Source organism: Lipophrys pholis (assembly GCF_963383615.2).
Source record: "Lipophrys pholis genome assembly, chromosome: 15".
Lineage (NCBI taxonomy): Eukaryota > Metazoa > Chordata > Actinopteri > Blenniiformes > Blenniidae > Lipophrys > Lipophrys pholis.
The window spans coordinates 23,667,113-23,687,891 of record NC_137642.1 but is presented as its reverse complement, the minus strand read 5'-3'; the positions used below and the strand labels follow the sequence as shown (position 1 = coordinate 23,687,891).

The following is a 20,779-nucleotide window of genomic DNA, read 5'->3' as shown; positions in this document are numbered from 1 at the left end:
TACAAACCCCATAATTCAAAAAATGATAAAGAAATGTGCAGATGCCAGACTAAATTCTTTTTCTATAGAAAAGTTCATTTTTGTACAATGTGGCATCATACGTTGTTGTACATCTTATATATACTTGATAGATTATCCATCCAGCTCTCATACAGTTACAAGAATGTACATCACCCCGACATGAGAGAAACAGACGTTTTGAGACTTCATTGAGGTGGGATATGTTCACTGCAGGGTCCCTATACTCAATGCTTTCACTCCTATTCATGGTACATTTGTTTCCACTGATATACGACTTTAAACGTTGCTGCTGTGTTGTGATATTGCTGTATTGTGTTTTGGATTATAGCATTTAATTTATTATTTGTTGCATGTTGTTGGACAGCGCTTTGAAACGCTGTTTTGTTTGTTTGTTTGTTTGTTTGTTTGGTTGTTTGTTTGTTTGTTTGTTTGTTTGTTTGTTTGTTTGTTTGTTTGTTTGTTTGTTTGTTTGTTTGTTTGTTTGTTTGTTTGTTTGTTTGTTTGTTTGATTGTTTGGGGGGAGGGTTGTGCTACAGAAATAGACTTTACTGTCATTTATTATTTAGGGGACTTTGACTCACATTGTTCCAGTATACCAATGAATCCCAGAAAACATTTTGTTTATCTGTGTAGAGTTACGCTTTAAAAGAATACCCCACAGGTAAAGTATGTTCTATTCTATTCTATTCTATTCTATAGCTGTTTTAGAGTGGTGTAAGTACATATTTGAACCAGCAGAGGACAGACTTTGATTGTTATTAAATATGTTACCTTCAGTGTGCGTCGTTTTTCCTCACACTATACTTTTATCCTTAAGGTTTGAAAACACAATCTTCCCTTTTAGGTTATTTGCGGCCTGGGATTTAATAATAAATCGCCTCTCTCTTAAAAACATATCAATACAAAAAATATATCGACTTGTATATTTTTCCAAATTAAAAAAAGGCCACTTCCCATCCCTTCGTGTGAACCTGAAGGCACCACGGCCCATGCTGGTTATGTCACTTTGGCAGTATGGCGGCGCCCATCGCTCTGATCCAAGGAGCCAGCAGGGGACTGGGGCTTGAATTCTGCAGGCACATATTGAAGAATAAAGGCCTCACTTCTGTAATAGCGACATGCAGGAACCCGGACGGTGCGGCCGAGCTGCGGGGCCTGTCCGGCCAGCACCCGGGCAGAGTGACGATCCTCAGCCTGGACGTGAACCGGGAGGAGGACATCCGCGGAGCCGCGCAGCGGGTGAAGGAGAGCTTCGGCCGGCTGGATCTGATCGTGAACGCCTCGGCGATGCTTCACCCCTCTGGTAAAGGAGAAACCAGTCTGAGGGACGTTTCTTCACAGGTAAAGATGGCTTATGGCTGTTTAGTCTGCTTCATCTTCTTTAAAGTTTAGCAATAAATTCGCCTGTAACATTGGTCCTGTCAGATCGTTCAAATAAATTAAACGTTTAGACCAAATTAACACTTCTCTAATCCTAATAAATGTTTTCCATATTAACACGGGACGGAAATCCTATGTCAGTGTTCATGGGTAATAAAAAGTAATTACCTCCTTGGCATTTCCACCCATGTGCACCTTTATGGAACCTGAACCACTTCTTTAGTTAGTGCATATCTGTTTCATATATTCAAAATGCAAAGCATTCGATCCATACTGGCTAATCATGTGCAAGGTTTTGGGGTGCAGGAGCCCAACCTAACTAACTATGGGCAAGGATCATCAGTCTGCCACAGAGACAGACTACCACATCTTGGGGAAAGTTTGGGTCATAACTTGGACTATGGGAAACCCACACACACATGGGGAGAACATGCAGCACTCATGCCTTCATAATTTCAGTTATTTGGTTATATTTTCCCTTGTTTTGCTTGTGATATTTACACAATATCAATTTAAACGTCAGAAATGTGTCCCCAGAAAAGAAAGGTACAGTGTTCCATACACGCGATTTATTTTCTGTTTCAGGGCATCATTTCCACCTTAACAACCAACACAGTGGGTCCCCTGGTCATGGCTAAGTACTTTGCGCCACTCCTGCAAAAGGGCAGCGGTGGTTTTGGTCAGCAGCCCGCAGAGAAAGCCAAGCAACACAGCGGCATCATCGTCAACATCACAGCCAAAGTGGGATCCATTGGAGACAACGGTATCTCAAAATAACACTCCCTGCACACAGATGATGTTGCCTCCACCACTGCTGCTTTGGGGACAGGCCGCTTGAGTCATATCAATTAAAATACAGTGGATGGATCCAAAGGATTTAGCAAAATGTTACTATTTTTACATGAGAAATAATTTATGGGTTATAAAGAACTCTGCTCTGACATGAAGGGACAACAAAAACCGAGCCAGACTCAGTGATGGTCAGCCATATACTTTATCCACGTAGCACAGCCCACGGATCAGAGGTACTTGAAGAAAGAAGAAAAGAGTTAATGGTGGCACATACATAAATGCATGGAGTGACAGGGATGATCCAAGTGTCATAGAAAATCCCTTTGCAGTCCAAATCTATCGCAGCAAATCTAAAAAAATAAATAGGTCAGGGTCCATGTAGATTCACAAACATTTTTTTATCAAATAGAAACATTGAAGGCACAATCTGTTAAAGTACAGCGGAGGGGTGTCAAACACATTTTCCTGTTCTGCAGTGTTCCTTCGTGTTTAAAACGAGCCTCACCCTCTCCCCTCAGGTCTCGGTGGCTGGTACAGCTACAGAATGTCTAAAGCAGCTCTCAACATGGCCACCAGGAATTTGTCAATAGAGCTGGGCCGCGGTCGACCCAAGGTGAGTGCAAACGCTGGAGGGAATCTATTGCTGTGCTTCCAGATGCATTTAAGCCCACGGCATGTCGTCGTCTGCGTTTCCTCCAGGTGGTGTGCGTGTCCTTACATCCAGGAACCGTCGACACAGACCTCTCGCGGCCTTATCACAGAAATGTGCCTCAAGACAAACTGTTCAGTGCCGAGCGCTCGGTGAATTGTCTCATGGACATCGTCAACACGCTGAGTGTCGAGAAGACTGGGAAGGCGTACAACTGGGACGGGTCCGAGCTGCCCTGGTAGAGTCGGTATGGCAGGATGGGTTTTATCATTTGTGTTCTTGAAAGTAGATGTTGGAAGTGATCAGGGCTGAGGCTTCTGGCTGATTCAAAATAGGTTTGCATCTTTTACTACCTCAAAGCCAGCAAGTCTTTTCATTTCTTTTAACACTTTGCTGATAACACACTTGTCTAAAGGCCTTAAAATATATTACTCTGTAACGGAATTCTTCATGCATTGTGGCACAGTCACACTTCATTTCTACGATAATGACAGTCTGTATTATATTGAATAAAATCTTGATTTCTTCACTCTATGTGTGTGTGCGTGCGTGCGTGTGTGTGTGTGTGTGTTGACCATGATTAAACCTATACTTTTTAACCAGAGAAGTATATTTCTAAAATGGCATATTTTGAGGTTCAAGCTTTTCAATGCAAATCTTAAAAAGAGAGAACATTGTCATGGTAGCATTTCTTGTTTTTGGAGACTTTTTGGTGGCCGTGGCTCCGTTTCAGAACCACGGTGTGTTCCATTCATAAAGTCAATAGATTACTCTGCCGTCCACATTCCCAAAGCATGTTGGAGGTGATTTAGTCAGAATTCAAGTCAAGGCAAAAAGTTATAGAACCACTTAGATTGTTTCTCTGTATTTAGATAATCATATGTAATTGTTTTGATTCAACAAGAGTTATATTTCATCATTTATACTCTGGAGGGGAAAAAAATGTTTAAATTGCGGCACAGAATTTTTACGAGGTTTAATGTTGCAATGGACGCAGAGGAAAACATTTAGCAAATGGTGAGACTGAACTCGATCCTATCAAGTCTGGGTTACCAGGTTCATTTATTAAACTTCAAAAGTAATAGAGACCGACTTTTACACATCTTCCATGTGAAATCAATAACAAAACTGCCAACGTGAGCCAATGTTTTGACTAGAGGGTGGCAACATTTCACTTAACTGACAGGCTTCAGTGTAAACAGACTTCAGATGTTTGGCTTCGGTCACATGCTTCTAAGTGTGTCTTTCTCATGTAAGATGATTGACTTTATCCTCAGGAAACCAAAGCAAATTCATTGAGTTTTCACTGAAATTTCATGCAAAAATACGCAATCAGTCCATGATACTATGAATTACTACGTCTAAGGATGTTATACCATGTTTTTTTTCTTCTTCTTCAACCCATCGCATTTATAATTTGGACATTCCTATAAAAACTATTTAATTTCTATGTTTCTCCTTTCTTCTATCATGTTAATAAGCACAATATAGTTCTAGCGTCAGGATTCCATGATGTGGAGGGTGAAAGAAGACGATGTCCCATCGTTTCTGCTTTATCTTCCAGAAAATGCTGCTTGACCTTTGTATCTCGACTAAAGTATGCCTGTTTATCAGTATCGGGTCTCTTTTGTATTCAAAAACAACTCACCTTCTAACAATTCTTCATATCATCACGTCAAAGGTTGAACACAATATATGCACCACTCATATATGCATATAGTTTTTAATTTATTATTTTTATTTCACATTTATGTGTACGCGTTGTTCTCAACAGAATAACATATTTTCTTTCTATTGTGGCCAGTGCGCTTCATGCAGTGGGTCAGTGTCCCCAAAGGGTATTCCTATTTAACAAACAAAGAAAAAACAAGCAAACATGTTTTGACATTTGATCGGGTTACAACAGTTCATTTCGCTGTCTGATTTATCGACTGCATGTGAGCTGTGTGCGCACACCTCGCAGAGGACTGCGGGGAACAGGGGGAGTGACAGCGGTGCGAGTGCAGGCAGCGACGCTTATAAATAAAGTGCCCGCAGCTGCACACGGAGCGCGGCCGCAGCAGCAGCACCGGGGGGAGCTCTGCGGGCGACACTCAACGGGCCCATTGTTGTGTGTCTTTTGTGTCGAATTACGGCGAGAGACGGAGAGGAAAACCGGTCGGAGGAGGTGAACGGGTTCGGGCCTGGGCTGGAGGAGCTGCTGTGACGTTGCAGTCCACACACACACACACACACACACACAAACACACTCACCGGCTGCCGCTACCAGAGAACTCAATGTGGGGAAATGACCGAGAGTGACCTCAACGGAAACGCCGGCTTTTAGCGACTGTTTATGTTTTTGTTTTTCACCCACGCACACGCAGAGATGAGCGCTAAATTTTAGCGTGCTATTTTAGCTTTAAATACGGGACATCGAGGCGTCAGCCGCGCGCACGGTTCTCTCGGTAGCTTGCAAGCGGGGCTAATAGTAGCCGAGCTAAGGCTAACTGCTATCTGTTCGCCATGGATCAAGCGAAGTCGATGGTTGACAAGAAAGGAGCGGTGGGGCCTTTTCACGTCAACAACGGGCAGAGCCAGAGGGGGTTTCACGGTCATGTCGTCGTGGCCGCAAACGGGAGCTGCTGCAGCGGCGGAACCAACAGCGGCGGCGGCGGCGGCGGCGTTGGTGGTGGAACCACTTTCGACGGCATGCATCACCTGCACCGCGGGGAGGATGCGGAGTGCAACGGGTCCCCGGCGAAGAGGTGCCGGCTACGGAGGAGGACTGAGTCGGTGAGGCGGCACAGACCCCGTAAGTGCTTTTACCCGCAGATTTTATCCCGCTACTGACAATTTAGCGCAAGGACATTATGCACGGTAGCGATTGTGTGACATAGACCGGTGTTTCGGATTATCTGGTTTCCGTGTTTACTGGTGACAGCCTTCCTTGAGCGTAGCTGCTAACCACAGCAGGTGTTAAATAGACTGTTTTAAACACTTATTGCAACAGGTTTTCCCCAGGACAGCTACGGATTTCTGTATTTTATTTTTATTGTATTTTTTTACATCCGTTGTTACGAGCAGCAACAAGGGACGCTAAAGGAAGTCGGTCACCAGCGAACAGTAAAGCCAGTGCATCCGAAACACCAGGTGACCGCAACACTGACCAGCCCGGGTTTGCGCAACCACATCATGTTGTAACCGTGTTTTATTTCAGCAGTTTATGGAGTAATCTGCGTGTCGGCTCACATTCCTGTCTTCCTCCTCCTCCTGATTGTCTCAGGCTGATCTGTCCAGTCGGTCGTCAGGGAGACCCCGTCTCTGTGTTGCATGAACCCTCAGGTTGCATTTGGAGCGCTCTGATTGGTCGCTGCTCGGTGGTGAAAAAGCTCCTGATAAGTGGGCTTGGCTTGTCTCAGCCAATCAGGAGCCGAGTGGCTGTGCCGTGGTCTCGCCCTCTTATTTACCCAGTATTTGTGATGAAGTGGCTGGAGCTGCTCATCCTGCTGAACTTTTCGGCTTTTACACAGTATGTGTGAAAGTGTCGTTTCCTCAAGTGTCTAGAATCCAAGATCTTCAAAACTTTATCTGTATCTGAGTAGTTTTTTTTATTTTAAAACAGTTTAGCATTTGTTGGTGGTACTCTGCCTCACTATGAAGCTTATCACTGAAAAGAAACCTGGTAAGTGTAATTTTGGTTTCTTTCTAAAATGCAACACATGAAGAAAAGACGTAAGTTTAAGTTTCCATTCATATCTTTTCTCAGTGAATGTAAGTATATTTTCCAACAGTAACTGAAACAAAATTGTCACTTTTGCAGATAAGGTGTGTACTCTGTGAACACAGAGCTGATTGCAGTGCATGGCAGGGTGATTGTTAAGTCTAAGCTTCCAGAGTTTGTTGTGGTTAAGTGTTTCCTTCTCTGTGGAGGTATTTTGCACAGATTGGCTGCATGTTTAGCCGCTTTGTTTCGATGTTAACCCTACAGCATTGCTGCCACCTTTTTAGTAATTGCATTAGGGTGTGTTCAGATGAAATGAGAATGGTATGCATTCTGATTTCTGCTGACAAGGATTTTGTTTTGTCATGCTGTTTCAAACTAGACTACTGTTGGTAAATATTATTGGGTTTAATCATTTACACCTTGTCATAGAATAACCTGAGCATTTTTTATTTCATTGTGACTTCTAATCTCTTAAGTCTTTTGCACTTGGGTTGTAAGTTATATTGTTAGATTCTTGCTCTTTAATATATCTCTATACTTGCATTGCTTCCACTAAGTTAATTTGTGTCTAAAATGTGATACTTGTGTAACACCAATGTAACTGCTGCCTTTTGCTTTATCTGTTCTGTCGTCCAACAATATTGTATGCAAGTCACAAAAAATAGGGGGGGGGGGGGGGACACAGTATGTAACCACATGCAAACTCTGTTATAAATAATATAATCAGATTTCTGCAGAGCAAAAGCAATCACTAAAGTTTCCCCACAGCTATTAAATGACCAGTGGGGTTTTTTGTTTTTTGTTTTTTTTTCTTGCTTCTCTCTGCAGTGGTTATTGATTTAAGAAAAAAAGGCACACCTCCACAGTACACTGTGAACCCAGATTACATAATTAAAGGAACAACTCGTCAGTCAATTTTTAAATCTTTTCTGCTTTATGGCTGAGTTATCTCTGGATGGATGCCAGGTGTCTTGATACACTCAGATAGCCCTCTGAGCTTTTTCACCGATACAGACCGATCCTGGAACGTATCCCCCCTACGAGATTAGATTTTTCACCATTGTCCCAGAATATTTTCTTTCTACTCTGTGCTTGAGGTTGTTCAGGATCGGGGTTACTATTGGTTAAAGCTGGCCTTTGTACCCTTTGTTTGCACCAGAAGCAGCCTGGCTGCAGTTTCTCATTGGTTGGTTTCTGAAGTCTTCCCCATGGTTCTTGTGCAAGATGACTTTTAATTCACCACTTTATCCTCTATTGACTCCAAACTTTCATATGTAATATTTGATAACATAAACAGACTTTTGTATAGGCATGATGCACAGCAGTTAGGCTGTAAATAAACTTAATTTAACTGAATTTTGTAAAGTGAAAAATTTGTCATTTATTAGCACACCAGGTTTGTCTGCATGATTTGTTCTCCGGATAACTGTTAAAGACCAACGCATGTGTGTCAATGTTTTCAGTGGGTAATAAAAAACTGATAAAGACCGGTTTCTTCCCCCGTCACATCTGTGGGGTCACATTAACATACAACTAGGTAGCTCCGCAGTGTTGGGAGCCGTGTGATTGTCAGTTCACACAATTAGGAGGAGTTTCGGCGCGACTGGAAAGTATTGCCAAGTAGAAATATAATCTGCTCTTTGGATGGGAAGTGAACATTGTTTAAACTCCGCGCAGAGTTTTTAACAAAGATGTGGGTTACTTTATATTGGCATGAGCTTGTTTGTGTTACGATATCGGAAGTAGGGTATCGTTTGTGTCTGACTGTTTTTACTTGGATAATGAGGAGATAATATGGATGAAAACTAGAGGAAAGTTCTGTTCTTTACATGGAGAAATTTCATGGAAACATGCTTTGCGACAGCGCTTTGGCTCCCGATACAGGAGTGGAAAAATTGGATCTACAGCTAAGGTTTCAGGTTTCGCTATTGAATCTTAAGTGGTTGCCAAATTGGAATTAGAATAACAACTGAACTTAGGTGGTGACTTTTACCACGTCCTTCCATGACCTTACAGCTTCTGTCAGTGCTCTTATTAGTATAAGGATAACTCCAATAAAGAAAAAAAGGTTTTTCAAGGTCAGCCACAGGTTGAGTAAACATTTCACACCATCTATTGTTGATGAAGCGGTAAAAGACATCCTAGCAAGTTTCAGTGTGGGTGGAAGGGGTGTGCTCTGTCAGAGGTTATGCAAATTGAAACAAGAGGCAGTGTCTCACCTATAACACACCCAGAAACCAGCCGAAGACCGTTCTTGTGTCCTGTTTTACCAGATTTCTATATGTCAACATGGCTGTAAGAATGTTTATTATTATAGGTGACTTACAGTGGCAAGAATTCACAACACGTCATGTAAATTATACTTCAGATGACATTAAAACTAATAATGTCCTAGTAATCATATCTTGTGTATCAACAATATTCAGGAGCCGAAGGAGCCTTGAATAGAGATTAAAACTGTATGAATGTTTGTAATATCTCAGCCATGTTCTATTGTATCCACTCCTTGAACACGCAGTGCACTGGTCTTATCACGCAGCAAAAACAGGACAGATGTTACGGAGCTGTCCTGTACTTTTTGACAAGCGTGCGCACTAAGTCCTGCTGTGATACCGGAGGTGAAAGTTCAGGCAACTCTAATCAAAGCGTCTATAATGATTCCCAAAGTTGACAAGGAAAGTTTCTCTGTAACCGTAGTGGACCAACACGTGGGTGTACATGCAGCGAGGGTCAGATATGCCTTGGCCCTGAAACCTTTCACCCAGATGGACACAAATCACTTCGCCTCCTTGTAGCACCGACCTTTTGATGTGTTGCAGCGCGGTTGTGTCATATTTGCATCTGTGTGGTTCCTAAATAGAAACCCTGCAGAGAGGGCTCCTTTGATAACTATGCAGTGTAGTTGTAGAAGAGGTGCGTGTGTCGTTGGCCACAAAGCAGCAATAACTGAATGAAAAGTGGGGATAGTAGGTGTGTCTTCTCAGACAATATGTTTGTGGATGAAATATAAAGTCAAATTTCGAATTTTCATTCCTATGGACCCAAAAGTAGACGTTACCACATTGTGACTTTCATCTGCAACCTACTGCTCTCGTGTCAGATGATGTTGATACCCGGCGCCCGTTTACACGACAATGTTTTCAAGTGAAAACGCAAAACATTCCTTGTCAGTTTACACGACAACCGTGTTTGGAGCCACGAAAGCACAACTTTTCGAAAATGGCTTAAAATGGTGGAACTTTCCGTGTGAATGGACAAGGTTTTGAAAACACTACTGCATAAACCTGAAACTTTTCTGAAACAAAAATGCAAAAAAAATAAAGTTGTGTTCTCACTTGGAAACGTCATTTAAATAAGGTCTCCGTCAACTACCAAGACAACCACACAAGCAAGTCAGCTGCTATCCATTATTCTTTTTCCACAATCATCCCCCTCTCTTCTACTGTTGTAAAGAAATGAATACACAGTAAGTTAATATACTTGCTAAGCAAGTCGCTGCCTCTGGAGCCCCTTGCCTGATGGGAAATCTGCACCGCTGAGAACCAAAACTAATTACTCATCATTAGGGAAATACATTTTTTATGAAGTGGAAACATTTGGCCCATTGTAGTGGACTTGTCTTGAGTCAGGACGGCCTTAGTGATTCACAAAGGACGTTGGTTGGCCATTGCAGGATTGTCACCAGGTTACAGGAGAATTACCTTTGTATTGTTCTGTGATGGACAAAATGCAGCACGTCCTGGGTCGTCTAATAAAAAGAGGGGAAATGAATGTCATTGTGAGTTTTCGACTCCCTCAGAGAATGTAAAGTCGTACACAACAATCACATCAACTGAAGGTGCTCGAGAAAGTTATACAAGCGTTTGGGAATGCCTCTTGTGTCATGTTGCACATCTTATTCCCTGTTCTTTTCTCACACTCCCTGATGACAGCATTTCCACTTGTTCAGTCAAATGAAGCCAAGTGGCTTGTCTGGTTTTATCTCCACATTGTGTTCCAGTCTGTAGGTATGTAATGTATGAAGCGTTTGCACGTGCGGTGCACGTGTCTCGCTGTGCCTGTCTATCCTGGAAGATGGAATCACTGAAAGATTTAAGGAAGAACCCATTTCTTTCTCACCTTATTGGACTTTGTACTTCAAGTCAGGCGTGTCATCTTCAGAATAACAGGAATCAAAGATGTTGAGCTTCTTTTATTGTGCACATGTATCTATTGTTCTAGAACAATGAAAGAACATGACCAGTTGTTTTAATGTTCGTCGTTAAAGTTGGTTTCCACCGATAAGCTGAGTTCCAAGCTTCATCACAGTAGTTTGAAGAGGCGCAGCCGGAGCACACCATGTAAAATCAATGCTGTCAGTCTGTGTTTACAGACAGTGGAGCAGGTCAATAAGTGGAAGAAAAGGCTAACAAAAAGTTAATCAAACATAAAAATGGGGTCACAGTTCACTTTAGCTGAAGGTAACTCTGACCACGACCTGGTGGAGCTGCCGCAGGTCTGATTTAAGAAATTGATTTAGCTGATTATTGTCCAGTGTAGTTGACTGACAGATTTAATTCTCACAAGTAAGATTTACTACAAACACATTGAGAGCCAATAAAGTTCAGTTAGTCACTTGACGTTTGTAACAGACTCGAATATGCCACTGTGACAGTGAGTCAGCAGAGGAAACTGTAAAAGCACAAAATACACGTTCACAAGTGGTTTTAGTTTTACCGAGGCCTGAATTCTCCGATGTGTTGGCTCTGATAGGAAAACTTTGGTTGCAGCGTTCCCTGCAGATGTCTGTTGTGAAAGAGTCGCATCATCTCCTGATCATCAGGCCACACAGTGCGAGTTACAGAGAGGACCAGGACCTTGACTTGGGGATTTTTTTCTCTTTTTTTTTAAGAGCCCACTGTTCTTTTTTTTATTAATTTTTTTTTTGATTTACCATGTTGAATTTATTCATGATTGACTATTGTTAGTTGTGTTTCAGGTTTGTTTTTTTTATCTTCATCACTACAGTGTAAATAAACTTAATTGGCTGAGTAGCTGTATTGAAATGTTGAGCAAACCTCTGAACCCCCAACCAGCATTTGATGAACCTGTTGAAGTAGAAACGCTTCGCAGCACGACTCCTTTTCTCACTGTTGCCTCTATGTATTGAATTTAAACGCCTACTACTTTATCGTCAGCGTGTTGGCAACGATAGCGTAAATGAATAATATATTATAGCATCTTATTACGAGGTAACAAAGTGCTTAGCTGGCTGTCCTTACACAGTGAGTCCAGTTCAAAGGTCGCAGCTCTTCACGCATTTCTTAAGGTGGCTAAATATTCAATATTTAACAGTTACTGAAGAAGTCAGATGTGTTACACCAATGTGTCCAGTGTGTTTTGAATCCCTCAATCGTTGCTGATCCAAACTGTTGACTCTCAACCCAGCAACACATATTTAAGTGAACATGTCTCGAGCAGCGACACAGACTTTCTATTGTTCTGAATAACACAGCACACGTTGAAGCTGATGTGTTCATGCAAAATGTTTCAGCGCGCTGGGTGGAGGCTCTAAAAGCTAACCTTGTTAACCTTGCTGTGCCGCCATGCTTTCACGCCACGCCATGCTTTCACTGAACGTTGAACCAGAACTTTGGTATTTGATGAGCTGCCAATGCAAACATGAGTAGATGAGTGCATCTAAAAATAGCAATATACGATATGCAGAGCTAGGGATTAAAAAAAAAAAAAAAAAAAAAAAAAAGCCCAAACACAATTTGGGAACAAAAAGGCAGCGACATAATAATGGGCTGCAACACATGTTACACAGTCATGTTGATAAAGGTGTGGACAAATTTGTTGACTTAATATCAAATACATTTACTTCTATTTAAAACATAAATGTAATTTAATCTGCTGGCTACTCTTGCATCCAATTTATTTCTTTAGTCCGATTTACAGTCAAAATCAAAAATATTCTTTTTGACGCCGACAGTTGCTTCTTATTTCAGCTCTAATAATGTATTAAGTCCACTGTAATGAAGTGAATTACTGGGGATGGTGTATTGCATCTGAGAATCAAATATATTTTTGCAGCGCACACAAACATCCGTCCATATCCCTCCTCCTATGAGTGTATCAGTAGATCTCACTGTGATTGAATTAAATTGATTGAGAGGCGAGCCGCTGAAGACGAGGAGGAAAATAGGACATTGAGGGAGCAAGAAAAAACAATCATGTGAACAGAGGGAGGTTGAGACGGGGGGAGGGAGGTAGAGGGAGAGGAAGAGAAAGAAAGATGGATGTGTGAGACTGATGGAGGCTGAGGGATGGAGAAAATAGGAGGTTGAAGAGTGTGTGTGTGTGGGGCTGTCTCCATGGCAACCTTAGCTGTTACTAAGCCTGGCTAACATTTTGATTCATGCATTCATTCCAACTCTAATCAGACCATTTTCCACCCCTGAACTTCTGGTTAAAGCAACACTGTGGTGGTGGCATTGAATGCGTTCAGCACCAGCCTGCTCTTTGCCTGGTTTTCCGTTTTTTGTTTTTTTTTAAATAAATTTTTTTAGTTGTGGGTAAACGAAGAGCACCTGCTTATCATACGGTCTCATATGAAAACCTTTATCTGCGACTGTTTAAATATTCCTTGTAATGCGTTTTTGAGTTACTGAATATACAATTTTGTGGTGAAAGTAGGTAAATAAACCAGCAGCACATCAAAAAATTGTGATTGAAATTCAATCAAGACTGTTGTTTTGTCTCGTTCTTATTAAAATATTGTATATCCCACCTTTCTTTTTTGTTTTGGTTAATTGACATGTTTAACATTTTTGAGGGTTTTTTTCTGGAGTAACTGTTGAAGCTTCAGAGATATTCACTTTAATTTGCTTCATTTGTTATCTGCTGCTTTGTTTGCGTGTAATTTTAAAGAAAACTGGAGAATTGTTTTTGCTTTTGGGATTATTTGATTTAAATGAGCCATATAAATATGACAGACATTTTACTGTGTTTTGTAAAAAAGGAGCTTAGTGTGTTGTCATGATGAAAAGCTTTTAGTCTCTTTAAATTTAATAGATTTTTTGTTGTTGTAATTTCTTGCTCCTACCTTAGTGTGTCTTAAGCCACACCTAACTTATAAGGTGCTATTAATTGGAAATGTGTATTAAAGGCATGCATTTCTTTAATATGTAAGCTGTGTATTTGTATTTGAAGATATTGATATTTTGTGTTTCAAAACAAGAATAATCATCTGGGGATTTTTTTCCTGCTTCCTGCAGCATTTCCCTGGTTCGGGATGGACATTGGTGGGACCTTGGTGAAGCTAGTGTACTTTGAGCCAGTTGATATAACTGCAGAAGAAGAACAGGAAGAAGTGGAAAACCTCAAGTCCATCCGCCGCTACCTCACCTCGAACGTGGCCTATGGTATGTCTCCTGATTCCTTTCTAAATTCAGATTATTCACCTCTAATCCGAGAGGGGCTTGTACATCAATAAACTTGTGAACGTTCCTCCTCCCCTGCTCAGGTAAAACAGGCGTTCGTGACGTCCACCTGGAGCTGAGGAACATGACCATGTGCGGCAGGACGGGAAACCTGCACTTCATCCGCTTCCCGACGCAGGCCATGCCCCGCTTCATCCAGATGGGCCGCGACAAGAACTTCTCCAGTCTGCACACGACGCTGTGTGCCACCGGCGGAGGGGCGTACAAGTTCGAGAACGACTTCAGGACGGTGAGTGCAAGCAGTCGTGTGTTCAGGATACGTTAGAGAAGCACAACTCAGGACGTGGATACAGAACAATTCTCATAAATTAATACATTTTTCTAAAGTAATAAATTGGCGTTGTAATGCCACGTTTACAAGACAGTCAAACTGAAAACTTAAAACTTTCATTACGTTGTGGATGTCCGTTTACATGACAACGAGTCTTGAAAGCCACTGAAAACGCAACTTTTTGAAAACCGCTCCAAAGGCAGAACCTTTCAAAAACGCTGCTACTGTGCTGCACACCACGGCCGTAGTTCTTCTGCACATGCACGATTAGATGGACAATAACAACAATGGCCGCCTTGATCGCTTTATAGTTTAGTCACTCATAATAACAGTCAAACTTTGTGGTTTGTCCAGACGAATGTCTGTGTACTCTCCATTGGTACCGTTTATAGCATATTGTTCTCTACACCACATGTGTGCGTGATTTCATTACAAACAACAGCAATCAATTTATGTTCCTACAATAGAACTACATTATTTTTCTGTGTAAACAGACATTGTTTTGAAAACTTTGCTGTGTAAACATGAAACCTTTTTGAAACAAAAATGCAATAACAATGCGTTTTCACTTGAAACCTTGTGTAAATGGAGCCGAAATCAAGATTCCTAAAAGGTAGAACTACTTATAAAGGTACTACTAATTACTTTTCAATATATCTGTAATGTGAACTGTTGGACAGACAATAAATCTACATTGTACTCTAGACACTGAAAATATTTTGTTGAAGATAAACTAACGTCAATATAACATGTGCTATTGACACGCTTTGATTTCACATCCGTTCATCTGAATACTTAAGCAGATATGTTTTTTTACCCGAGTCAGCCCATTCTCCTGCCGTTTTCTGGCGATTCCCTAATCGTTGCCATTTTTGGAAGAGATTGTCAATTTGCTTTCTGATTACCTGATCGGTCAAGAGTTGCCCGAGTTCAGCGACCCTGTCTGTGCAGTGCAGCAGGGCCGCTGAACTGTCCCTCGTATCCCTGCACTGGGAGCTAAACTGAGCTCAAAGTCAGCGAGCGCTTTATCTCAGCCAGGTCCGAGGTCCTCAGAGGACCCTCTGAAAACCGCTCTTCTCTGGATTGTTTATTTCTTCGAATCATTGTTATGTCAACATGCAGAATGTGCTCATGTTTGGCAGATGGCCGACCTGGAGCTGCTGAAGCTGGACGAGCTAGACTGCTTGATCCGCGGGCTTTTGTTCATGGACCGCATGGGCTTTAACGGTCACCCAGAGGGCTACTACTTCCAGAACCCGTCAGACACGCAGAGCTGCGTGAAGAAGCCCTGCACCCTCGACAACCTCTTCCCCATGCTGCTGGTCAACATCGGCTCCGGGGTCTCCATACTGGCCCTGTACTCCGAGAACAACTACAAACGGGTGACTGGCACCAGGTGAGGCCGATCGGTACCTATTTATAGGCTCGGCAGCTCAATCAAAGGAAGGTTAATTTTGTTCGTGATGACTCACACAGATCATAAAAGGAAGGGAAATAGAAAGTTAATCATCGGAAATTACTAAGTAATGAGGTAAATTTAATGACTCATCACATATTCTGGCTTTGAAAAGCAAAGTTTCCACGCCAGGGTGGGGGTACTCGATTTGAGCGATTCTGCATTTTGGCCAAACAAGTGACTGACACAGAGAGCGGCCATCATATATGAGCAAAAGAATTACCGGCAGATGCAAAGGGCAGGAATTCACACATTATTGAAAAAGTCCCTAAAAACCGGATAGGGACTGGATATTATATATCGGCTCAGAAATGCCTTTATTTTACCATAATGCTCTTCTCCTGTGAAGTAAAGGAAAACTCAACTAGTGCACGAACTTCTACAGATGGGATGAAAAAAAGTTCAGCTCATGACATTTGAAGTTGCAGTTAAACGTCCCACCAGCAGCAGCCTGAAATACAACGGTAAATATTCATTTATTTCCTGCTAGTGTCAGAATCACAATACATGAGAAGAGATTATTTGGCCTGGAGAGGAGAGGATAGTCTACTACTTACACCCTCACTAAAGTGGTAAACAACTCGGCCTCACCCAACTAGAAATTCCGATTTGCTCATGTTAACAAACTCGGTACAAACATCTTTAAAGTTTCACTGTCTCACATTCTAAGGCTAAAATACCATTAAATACAAAATATTTCTCCTCTTGAACAAAAGTAGTTTAAATAAAAATGTTAGAAGACTTTTGCTCAAAGTAAAATGACCACATGAAAAGAAGAAACAATAAAGATGAAGAGATTTCACAAAACGTTGATAGTGGTATAGGACAAAGATTAGACTTGTCACTTGCACTGAGTCAATGTTTTGCTTGAAGGAATGTGTGCAAAAGGTGAAGGTGGCGAAATGCCTTTTTATAGCCATGGAGATGCGGTAGGTGAGCCAGCGGTTTGAATTCCATCATAACATCTATTATCAGCTCCTGTACTTTAGTGCTCATGTAATCCGGGAACCAGGCGTGATTAGATAGTGACTTGTAAACAAAATGTTGGGGGGGGGGGGGGGGAGTAAAATATATAATTTATGCAAATTATGCTCCAGCTAAATTCTGTAAGACCATTGTCTGGATTCCGTTTAATCTCAGATGTCTAAAACTAGTTCAGCCTTATCGGTATGTTTTACATTCCAGATTTTAATCAAACTGATATTACAAACTCATTTGGTGACACTATTCTACAGTGTTACTTCATGTCACTAAACTTCAAGCCATTTTATGCACCTCCGTGGTTTGAGTTTAAGTTCTTGTTATTGTTATATAACGGCTTGAGTAACAATCCTGGAAATGGATGCAAGTCACTGTAATTTAGCTTGAAGATAAAGACATGACGAACATTGATAAAGAGGTTAACTTAATCAAAATAAACATGGAAGTAGGGGGAAATTATTCATGTGTTTTTAGTTTTACACTAGTATACAGATTTCATGTCTTTGCAGGACCTTCAGAAATCCCATCCTCAAGAAAGGATCTTAAAGCCCAATGTAGACTTCAACCCGGACGTGCCCACCACTTCGTTTTGTCAATTGTAAATATTTGAAATGAACTGACAGAGTTGCTGCTTGGTAAAACGGACGCTGTCGGCCCGTGGACGTGTTCTCCCTCGTCACGTAGGCTCCATTACTTCCTTTCAGTCTGGGAGGCGGCACATTCCTGGGCCTCTGCTGTCTGCTGACGGGCTGCGAGACGTTCGAGGAGGCGCTGGAGATGGCCAGCAAGGGCGACTCTACCAACGTGGACAAACTGGTGAAGGACATCTACGGAGGGGACTACGAGCGGTTCGGCCTGCAGGGCTCCATCGTCGCTTCCAGGTGAAAACAAAAAAGTGACGCAAACAGACCTGAGATGATAATCTGTGCGGCCAACTTCAGTCAGGGGACAATCGAGAGAAACCAGATTTTATTACAGAGCATGACGTGCAGTCAGCAGGTTCTTCAGGGTCGATTCTGTCAATCATTAAATTGGCCTGACATAACAGACGCTCTCAGATGTTTTTCAGGCCTGAACACTTCTCGGGAGTTGGGCAGTTATGAATAAACTGAATCGTCAAACCACCAAGATAATTGTAAAAAAAAAAAAAAGAAACACTTTTTTTTTTTTACTTTTATTTAGTTTTTTGGGACATTTCACTGTATTTTGCACAAGAGTGGCTTCATGATGAGATTGTAGGCAGTTTGGTTCATAATTGTTTGGTTTTTGTGGAAATGTAGACTTTTCCTCATGTATACTCTGCACCACAAGAAATAAAAGTTTCAATTTAAAGGTTATTATGGCACTATTTTACTGGTTGCTCTAGATGAAATTGGGCTTTATTTGTCCCCTGAATTAAAATGTGCTTGACACCCGTGACTTAGAGAATCACACTTTCTGAACTTTGTTCAACATATATACAGAGCAAAGCTGCCACTCTGGATTGAAAAGCTGACCCACAAAAGATTTTTCCACAGTGATATGTTTATCATCAGACACAGCTCCAACCAGCATTGGTCTGCTGTCACTTCTGAAGGCAGATGTCACAGCGTGCCTTTGTACGGTTGTCTGTTTTTTTTTTTTTTTTAAGCTGTTGGAAGGTCACACGGCTTATCAAACGTACAAATGGCGCGGTTTGTTTTCCAGCTTCGGTCACATGATGAGCAAAGAGAAGAGAGACAGCATCAGCAAGGAAGACCTGGCCAGAGCCACGCTCGTCACCATCACAAACAATATAGGATCCATAGCTGGCATGTGTGCTGTCAACGAGGTACACACACACACACACACACACTCGGTCATATCAGTTATGTAATACGAACACATGAATAAGTGAAGCTTATTGTACCCATTGGCATTCACTGATTTAGAAATACTAAATAACTAACCAGGCTTCAGTGACTTCATGTCCATAATCTTCTTTCACAGACCAAACCGTTTCTTTTATAACTCGGCATGACTTAACTTATCAACCCCACAAAAACACTCAAGATTTCTGTATTTTCGCTTTTTTATTCTCAAGTATTTCATGATTTTTGTTGTTCTGTGCTGTGGCAAAAAGCTACAACTTCCTTTAATTTCTAATTAATCACCGTAATTTTCAGAAAACTCATCACCCATTTCATCTCATAGAAACCAACCCTGAACGTCTCGCTAGTTTATCACTAGTCAAACCGGGAGCTGCAGTTGGCAGACTCCTCGGTAGCAGCAGGCGTCAGCCCGGAGTGTTTCTGCGTGCTGTGAGCTTCTTTACAGTGTTGCCTTGTGGCATGGCGATCAAGCAGCATTGTACAGGGCTATCACTGCATGCAGAGCTGCAGCGAATCACACAGGGGCCACATCAAGAATGAAAAGATGCAGAATCATTCAGATATTTCTAGAAAAAAGGATTTAAACATTACCACTCTTAAAGTCAATCCTGTGAGGGTGAACTCACCTGCTAAATGGACTCATGGTACAAGTAGAATGCTTTACTAAGAAGAACCTGTAATAAAAACTAATATATCAGCTACACGGTGCCCTCCTGTGGTTGGGAGGGAGACATGCAATCACTAATTTTTCCAAAGGCTTTTCAAAATGTTGAGTTTGGATTGTTAGCAACTGAATATTCTCTATTCCATAACTTACATGAAGAGTAAAAAAAAAAGTTTTTAGACAGAAACTTTGGTTTAAGATGTTAGATTGTAAAAAGAGACGGCACTAGTGATAATCCAACTCTTACAGTTTGGGCAGTTTTTACATCTTTTGTAATCAGACAAGAGATAAGTAGAGAAAGTCCTTGGTCTGGACCCCCCCCAAAAGAAAACCTAAACATATAAATTGCTGTAATAAATCATATTTGATAGATTGTGTGTCTTGATCTCACCGTTTTCCTTTATTTCATTTTTTTTCTCACGTCAGAGAATCGAGCGTGTTGTGTTTGTTGGGAACTTCCTCCGTATCAACACCGTCTCCACGAAGCTGCTAGCCTACGCCATGGACTACTGGTCCAAAGGACAGCTACGAGCCCTTTTCCTGGAACATGAGGTGAGTACAGATCAACTGCAAAACACATTATTAAGATCTTATCAAAGAAACGGAATCATATGTGGCAAATCCAAACTATTCGGCCTCGCGGCACTGTTTTTGTTCCGGTTATACACACATCCTCACTTCAGTGAAAGTCCAGGACTTGTTTGTGACATGTGCACTCATGCGTTTGTCCGCCCGCTCCAGGGTTATTTCGGAGCGGTGGGGGCGCTGTTGGAGCTGCTGAAGACGACGGAGGACCCGTGAAGGTGCTGGAAAAAGTCCCATTCACAGAGGAACACTGAGAGAGGGATACAGGAACTGAGAAAAGCCATTTTAATTGTAATTTAACATTTGTAAATAAAGATAACCTCTAACATCCCCACTCCTATATTTCCCCCAAAGCCCCTCCCGCTGTCATAGAGGTTTAAATATTGTAATCTTTAATTTATAGTTTCCTGTGATCAGGCCCGTTGATTCTTGTGATGAGCCCTGTGTCAGGACGCACAGCCGCAAAGATTTATCATGCTTTTTTTTTTTTTTGTTTGTTTATTTTGTGTAAAGCTACTGTAGCATTACGTCCTGGGACAGTAGTGCGTCGGGCGGCTTGTTGTGCAACAGTATATACAACAAAGACGGTACTCCTCAATGAGAATCATCCTTTGAAATGTAGGAGTTTTGCAATTTGTTGCACAGAAAGACCCCCCCCCCACCCCCCACAGTCTTCTGAGGAGTGCACTGAAGCCAAATCCTTTTTTGAGATTCATATAACGCTTCCTTCTGCTCCCGATTGGAAGCGGGAAAACATTTCTTTTTATCTTTCGAACTGAACGACACATTGCCTTTGCTGTACGTTCGTCTGTCCTCCATCCGCCTGCATTTTTATTCGTCCCCCAACGCCTCCATGTCCTCGTGCATGAAACTTGCTGTTCGCAGTGTTTTAATAGACGGAACCAAGACATTGTCCTCAGCAACTCGTGCTTGTGATGAG

The 20,779-nt window shown here is 41.8% G+C and overlaps 2 protein-coding genes across 2 annotated transcripts; both read left to right on the top strand.

The window, feature by feature from the left end:
- Window positions 1-1,011: 1,011 nt before the first annotated feature.
- Window positions 1,012-3,375, top strand: LOC308120526 (C-signal). The gene is made up of 4 exons (XM_080481167.1): window positions 1,012-1,362; window positions 1,987-2,164; window positions 2,712-2,806; window positions 2,893-3,375. The coding sequence occupies exons 1-4, from the start codon at window positions 1,036-1,038 to the stop codon at window positions 3,082-3,084; spliced, it is 792 nt and encodes a 263-aa protein (XP_080337293.1). The 5' UTR covers window positions 1,012-1,035; the 3' UTR covers window positions 3,085-3,375.
- A 1,428-nt stretch (window positions 3,376-4,803) lies between these two features.
- On the top strand, window positions 4,804-20,435 carry pank1a (pantothenate kinase 1a). The gene is made up of 8 exons (XM_080481240.1): window positions 4,804-5,636; window positions 13,808-13,954; window positions 14,056-14,261; window positions 15,446-15,699; window positions 17,445-17,621; window positions 18,427-18,550; window positions 19,681-19,806; window positions 19,996-20,435. Exons 1-8 carry the CDS (start codon window positions 5,348-5,350, stop codon window positions 20,053-20,055), a joined length of 1,383 nt encoding a protein of 460 aa, XP_080337366.1. The 5' UTR covers window positions 4,804-5,347; the 3' UTR covers window positions 20,056-20,435.
- Window positions 20,436-20,779: the final 344 nt, after the last annotated feature.